Source organism: Leptonotus elevatus, chromosome 15 (genome assembly GCF_054856555.1).
Source record: "Leptonotus elevatus isolate MCC_2025b chromosome 15, RoL_Lele_1.0, whole genome shotgun sequence".
Lineage (NCBI taxonomy): Eukaryota > Metazoa > Chordata > Actinopteri > Syngnathiformes > Syngnathidae > Leptonotus > Leptonotus elevatus.
In genome coordinates, this window is record NC_141253.1 from 4,155,774 (window position 1) to 4,162,554 (window position 6,781).

The 6,781-nt window shown below is 38.2% G+C and overlaps 2 protein-coding genes and 1 long non-coding RNA gene across 4 annotated transcripts in view; 2 read left to right on the forward strand and 1 right to left on the reverse strand.

The window, feature by feature from the left end:
- sgsm1b (small G protein signaling modulator 1b) overlaps window positions 1–875 on the reverse strand; it is a 30,609-nt gene extending 29,734 nt beyond the window's left edge. Inside the window, exon 1 of the mRNA XM_086095976.1 lies at window positions 663–875. The gene's annotated coding sequence lies outside the window, so the exon portion shown is untranslated. The remainder of the gene's footprint in view (window positions 1–662) is intronic.
- Window positions 24–3,118, forward strand: LOC147161649 (glycolipid transfer protein-like). Its single transcript, XM_086095981.1, has 5 exons — window positions 24–866; window positions 1,271–1,329; window positions 1,410–1,543; window positions 1,676–1,826; window positions 2,429–3,118. Exons 1-5 carry the CDS (start codon window positions 764–766, stop codon window positions 2,609–2,611), a joined length of 630 nt encoding a protein of 209 aa, XP_085952107.1. The 5' UTR covers window positions 24–763; the 3' UTR covers window positions 2,612–3,118.
- Window positions 3,119–3,214: 96 nt separating this feature from the next.
- LOC147161650 (uncharacterized) overlaps window positions 3,215–6,781 on the forward strand; it is a 33,603-nt gene continuing 30,036 nt past the window's right edge. Inside the window, exons 1-3 of one of the 2 annotated variants that reach the window (XR_015097192.1) lie at window positions 3,215–3,308; window positions 4,066–4,167; window positions 4,730–4,857. This is a non-coding gene — a long non-coding RNA (uncharacterized LOC147161650). Of the gene's footprint in view, window positions 3,309–4,065; window positions 4,168–4,729; window positions 5,251–6,781 lie in introns of those variants that run through there. The other variant, XR_015097191.1, reaches the window with a different exon arrangement.

Genomic DNA, 6,781 nt, shown 5'->3' on the forward strand with positions numbered 1-6,781 from the left:
AAAGTATACCTAACAATGAATCAATAAAAATATATTTAATGTTGGATTAAGCTATTGTGCTGGGAAGGAAAGAGAAGACGACATGGATGAAGCTTTAAATTGTGACATTTAAAAAAACAACAACATATTTTTAGGCTCTGTTGTGAATTTTGCCTTTGTGCAAAAGGTCCTAAAGATGGACATGTACGAAAGTATTGAAAAGTTTAGAGGTCAAATGAACCTCACCTGTAAATGTTGTAGTTCATTTTTGTGCTGTAGATGTAAAGCATCTTAACATTTATATTCAGTATATAAAGCAAAGTGAATATCATTTTAAAAAACATTCACTACATTAATTTTTCTTTTTACTTACCAGGTAAATGACATTTGCCACCTGCAACAATTGTGTGATTTTAATTACTATATGTTAATTGTGGAGCAGAATGACAAAGCATTTCGGTAGTTTTTTTTTTTATGACGGACTCAGGTGTCCCTAATTATGTGGCCGAAATGCGTCGTCATCACCGCGCGACTGGACGAGAGCAACTTTGGACAGTTAAACCATGGACATTTTCTGTAAATAAATAATAGAAACACGTTTAGGTGCTTTAAAGGCAGTTTAAAAAAAAAAGAAAAATGACAGACACCTGAGCCCAAAGGCGGACCGACGAAGCGCCTCCTACCCGTGGGAAAGTGACTTCCGGGTAGTGTTGGTCTGGAGAGCAACTCGAAGGAGAGCACGTAGTAGTTCGTAGTGGGAGGAATAACAAGAAGGACGAACAACATGTCGTTGCTGCTGGACAACCGATTCGGTGAGCTGCCCCCGGACAACTCCGTCAACACCAAACTCTTCCTGGAAACCGTCTCACACCTTCCGTCCTTCTTCGGTGAGCAACAACTTAAGTCCACTTTTTTCTCTCGACGCCAGTGAACTGATTATATGATGTCATTGGTGATCCCGGTCACGTGATACAGATGTGCTGGCTTTTTTCCCCCCCGCGTTGACACTTGACCGCAGCGCGCTGCACTCTGATCAGGTGTTGTGCCAAAGGAAAAATAATCACAGGAGCCCTGTGAGAATATGTACCCCCCCCCCCCCCATACAAATTTTCTGTGTATTCCTAAGATCATCTTCAACAAGTAGCAAATTTGAAGTGATTCCCCATTGCCCAAGAAAAGTTACCTGGTGTACAAATTCTCACAGGAGCCTGTACGCTTTTTGTTTTTCTTCCTCAAGTCAAACTGTCTCTTAAAAATCACTTTCTAATTAAATGTCCCTTTTGTCCTTCAGACTGTTTGGGCTCCAATGTGTTCTCTCCCATCAAGTCAGACATTAACGGCAACATCAAGGTGAGTCCCTCAATGAAATGAATGTGTGTGTGCTCTCATACATTTATTTTGATGTTATTAATGTGCGCGCGCGCCCACAGAAAATTAAAGAAGTGTACTCGAAAGACCCGCAGCGGTACGTCACCCTGCAGCAGATCCTGGAAGCCGAGCGGCAAGACCTGGGGGCCGAGTGGCCCAAAGCGGGAGCCACGCTGGCTCTCATGTGGCTCAAGAGGTAAGGCAGACACTATATTAGGTACATCAAAGCAATAAAATCGATTTTATGTAGGGGTCCGCAACATGTCTTTAAAAAACAACAACAAAAAAAACCAGTCTAGCTCAGTATGTGTTCGTTTCTCTTCGACAGGGGCCTTCGTTTTATCCAAATCCTGCTGCAGAGTTTGGCGGACGGCGAGCGAGACCTGAACCAGCCCAACCTGATACGCGTCAACATCACCAAAGCCTACGAACAGGCGCTCAAGACATACCACGGGTGGTTTGTCCAGAAGATTTTCAATGTGAGTAGAGTTGACAAGACGGCATCATGTGTACGCGCTATACCACTCCTCAAAACGTGTAGTACTTGTACAACTGGTAGTGCGCAGGTGTTAGTGGTATGCGAAAACTATTGAAATTGATGTTCAAAGTTTTTGGTTTTAAATCCATGAGATACATTTGAGTACCGTTTCATTGTATTTAGGTACAAAACATTAGGTACAACATTTATTTATTTAAAATGTTTAATTACAATGTGAAATACATTTTTTAAATTAAATGTTTGTTAATGGGTTTTTTTTTCTTTCAAATTTATCTAAATTTAAACCATAATCAATGTTGAAACTGCATAATGTTATAGTGGCTTACAAAAAATATAAAACATACTTTTAAAATGTAAACATAATTTTTTTTTAAATGTTAAGTTCATAAACATTTTAAAACAAGAATTAATTAATACTTTATTTTATTAAAATAAACCAGATAACACATTTTAAAAAACACGTATTGACCCCCGCCCCCCAACTGTCCATTTTTAAAAATCAAGTGCGTCCCTTGCACACACGAGTTTGCCCAGCCGTTGATCTCCGTTCTATGAGCCACTTTTGTTTTTCCTATCTTGCAGACGGCATTGTACGCAGCTCCCTACAGGTCCAACTTCCTCAAGGCGCTGTCGAAAGGAGAGGACGTGAAAGAGGAAGAATGTCTGGAAAACGTGCGTCACTTCCTGGTCAACTTCGCCGCCACCGTTGACGCAATTTACCAGATGTACGTGAAGCTCAACGCCGACCTGGACTACACAGTTTGATGTCGGAGGACGGCGTGGCGTCATTTATGTACCTTCCATGTGTGATTTTAATTTATTTATTGGTTTTTGTTCTAATGACAGCATCCGTGAAGCCTTACACTTGAGTGTTACATTTTTAGTGTGTGTGTTTTTTTAACGCAGCCGTCCTGTTGCAGCGTAACATTCATTCCATATCGCTGGAGTCATAAGTCACAATTTGGTAAATTTGAGATGTTTTCAAAAATCTATGTATACTCTTGGTTAGTTTACATTTGTGGCTATTACTTTTTTTTCCCAAATTATTGACCAATCTAAAGTGCTTGTTTCCCTTTGAGAATGCAATGTTAATGGTTGGACCAACATGTCATTTTTGGCCTGATGCCAGCAATATTTGAATATTTTAATATTAATTTCATGAATACAACTGGTGCCTTAATGTGAATGGACCAACAGACAATGTCGTCAAAAATAAGTATTTACCAGAAATTATGAAAACATTAAAACATTTACTAAAAGTGTTGTGATCTACATGTGCTGTGTTTTATTGAACGTTTTGAAAAATCCCAAGTGTTCTTAAATGTGTCGCAGCAAACCACGTGACGTCACTCTCCTCTTATTGGTTAGCGGTAGGTTAGCGCGAGAATACAAACCGGAAAAATGTTTCGTGTACAGAGGAATGAATGAAATGACGCTTAAAACAAAACAAACACAACATGGGGTAAAACTTGCTTTTGTTCACTTTTATGATTTTCTACCAGGCTTTAATATTTTAGGAAACAGCCGAGTACAAGTGCAAAATAATACGTACGTGTTCGAAATCCGCTGTTCGGTAAGAGACGGACTTTTTGTTTGTTTTAACCAGTTGCTTCGTTTTATTATATTTTTTATTTTTGGTGAGTCACTCGTTTTGTGTAGTGACGTAATCACGGTGGCGCTCAGATTCGTATGTAAGTGTTTACTTTTTTTGGGGTTATTTTAAAAGAAGGGCTAACTGTTCTTTGTTTGGTCTCTAGAGGTCAGTGTTGACTTGGTTTGATTAGAACCCTAGATATCCATCTACATATACAGTACATCTATTTACGGATCTGGGTTTGATTTTGTTCTTACCCGTACTGACGTCACCATTGTGCGCTAACCATAAATACAAATTTATTTTAATTCGGACTTTTCCATTCACGCAATGTTTTCTGGATCAGAAATATCTCCAGAATTAAAATATGAACTGCATGTCTTTTTTTTTTCCTAGCCTGTCTGACATCAATGCATGGATGATTTAGAGAAGGGAAAGTAAGAGTCAAAGGGCAAGTGTATTTTTGGAGTTAAAGATCCCGCGCCTATCTCAAGCACATCCTCCCTGACACTTGCATGACCTTTGCTCCTCATGTGTAATGTGTGTATGGTGACGTTCATACTCTTTCACTGTTTCAATATTCCGTCAATATCCTGCAAAGACAAACTTGTGCATGTTTCTGCAGCAACCTATGAAATGTGTCTGTGACACAGTCAGTTTTCGGGGTCTTTCAAGCTTCAGTACAATGTGACCAGGAGGCATCATTTTCCTCGCAGCGTGCCATTAGGTTTGTTTTGCTACACTCTTCCTGAAAAAAAAGTCTGCACATGATGAAATACAGCAGTACATTGTATGAAAAGGGGTCAGGATGCTCCTATTGATGATGGACATGATGATGACTAAGCATTTTACCTTTTTAAATGCATCAATGAAGTTGAAGTATAATTCATCAATTGTGCCATTTTAATTTAAAACAAACATGACTTTGCCTATAAATTCATTTGTTTAATGCTAACACATATTGGAGAAATGTCTTAATGAATAGCGTATTATGTAACGGTTTAAGTAAGAGATATTTGAATACAAATAGAGGAATTATATGAGTGATTTAAGTTCTGAGCGTGGTCACAGAACGACTTCAACAGATATCTTGAGACGCCATGGTACTATGTAATAATTTATTCTTTATATAATTCTGTGATTTTATGAGTTTTATTGGAAGACAATTACATTTCTCATCTTTGTGTAAAAAAAAAAAGAAAGAAAAAAGATTAGGATCATCTTTCCTTTCTCCTTCATTTCCCTGCACTAATCCCACCAGATCAACTCTCCTCCTCCTCTTTCCGCAGGCCGCCTTATCTGAAGTATGTCCCAGGAGGTCGGAGCAGCTTCTGTTCTCCTCTCGGAGGAGCCGGGCCTGAACTAATCGTCAGCAAGAAAGAAGAGAGGAGAGGAGGAGAGCATGTCTGTGTTCCAGGTTGGTTTATCAGCACGGCGCCCGGGCCTGTCCTGACAGATAAATAGCATGAAAAACGCCCCACGTCCAAGCCTGCTACACAATAGGCTCAAATCAGCAAATCACTGCCCGACAACAGCGCCTCAATGACAACAACACTGACCTTTAAGGCCTGGATTATTACTTATCAAGCCCTTATTGCTGTTTAAACCCCAAACAGTGAACAGAATGCTATTACACTTTCCATCTGGGTCATGCTTGCATTAACTAATTACTTTCATTTATGTGCTATGTTGGTGTATTTAAATGGCCTATGCTTAGGTCAAAAAGGTATGACAATGATCTCTTTGTGATTTGCATTATTATAGAATCAGTCTAGCAAAAGAGAGAGGGAATTTTCTCATGGATTCTTAATTTTTTTTTCAAAATGATTAGAATCGGAATCGAATTATTTAACATATTCATTTTTGTGGCTGTCATAGTATGTTAAATTGTTGAACGTTTACAGTGGTAGGGATCATTTCCAACCAAAGAAATAAAACCATAAACAAAAAGCACATCTTGTTTTGATCGCCATTTGCTTTTTTTGGTTTAGTGAAGAGGAACAATTATTAAATGATTTTATTTTATTATAAAATATACCTGTGTAGCATAGTATTTAGTTTTGTTTGCTTTGACCTTATTATACAGTTTCGCAGTCCAGTGACATCATCCAACTCTGTTCCTGAAATGTGTATAATAATAAGCAGAGACAATTATTTGGGTCTAGAAAATGTCATTTACTTGACAATCCTCATTAGGAAGCAGAGGGCAAAAAGGGACAGGTCATACATACATAGATAATGTACATACATATTTCAACAACATACCTCATCATGTCCAAAGATATAATAATTGCACTTAATAATTATAGAGACACTTTTTTTTTCAGCCCCCATACAAATCAAAATAAATAAATATTTTACAAGCAGTGCAGACACACAAGCAAGTACCCACGGTGATGTTTTCGATTGTGTGAAGTTGCCACATCATTCCAGAGTTATGGATAGGAATCCACAATATTAGGTAGGGGAGACCGGGGCTAGTTGCATCACTTTTTTATACTTTTATATATTTCTTGGAATCATTACATCATATATAAACAAAATGCATACCAGACGAAAGACCAAAGTCTTAGGTATATTTTTTTGTATCCATGTCATTTTCATACTTTGTGTCAGTGCAGAGTTGTCAGCCATCAAATAGAGGGAGTGAACATGTGACATGTTGCCCCACCAATGGGTAAGTTGTCACACTATATCGGGTAAATATGTCACATTGGATTTTGCAACTAATAAAACAAGGACAAAATTATCCTTGTTCTTCTGTGTTTGTTTGTTTTTACAGCCAGAGAAATTGTTTATCATTGATCTTAAAAAAATAGCATAGTCCTTGAGCAAACTTTAACATAAAATATTATGAAATAGATTAAAGTCCTTAGCAACTGCTGGCATATAGGTCATAGCTCTCAACCTCAAATGCCTGCTTTGCTTCCTTTAAACTGGAAATTTGAGATTAAATTGAATTTTTAAAAAATGAAGCATTTCAGTTAATGGATGGATGGATGGAAGGTTCATCAGGAAACCTGAAGCAGTCCTGACACGTGGACATACTTTAGTTCCAACAACTGGAAAATCGTTTTTTTAAACAATGAAACAGAACATGGCAAATTCATTTCCTCACTCTTCAGACTTTATCATCTGAAGAACAATTCTGGCATACGAGTTGCCAGAGGTGCATTTTTCATTGGCCCATTCTTTGCATATGTGACAACAAACCCCAAAATGACTGAGACAAGTTGCCCCAAACTACCACGTTGGCTAATACGTGCTCCAGTTTAAAGTTAGCTTAAAACTGACATGACAAGATGCCTGAATCTCTCCACTAACGAGTCCACAAGATTTGC

Bases quoted from the DNA above. Each gene is read 5' to 3' on its own strand.
- LOC147161649 (XM_086095981.1), top strand. From the start codon at position 764: ATGTCGTTGCTGCTGGACAACCGATTCGGTGAGCTGCCCCCGGACAAC. The intron at 1,330-1,409 runs GTGAGTCCCTCA...GCGCGCCCACAG, and splicing joins ACATTAACGGCAACATCAAG to AAAATTAAAGAAGTGTACTC. The intron at 1,544-1,675 runs GTAAGGCAGACA...TCTCTTCGACAG, and splicing joins GCTCTCATGTGGCTCAAGAG to GGGCCTTCGTTTTATCCAAA.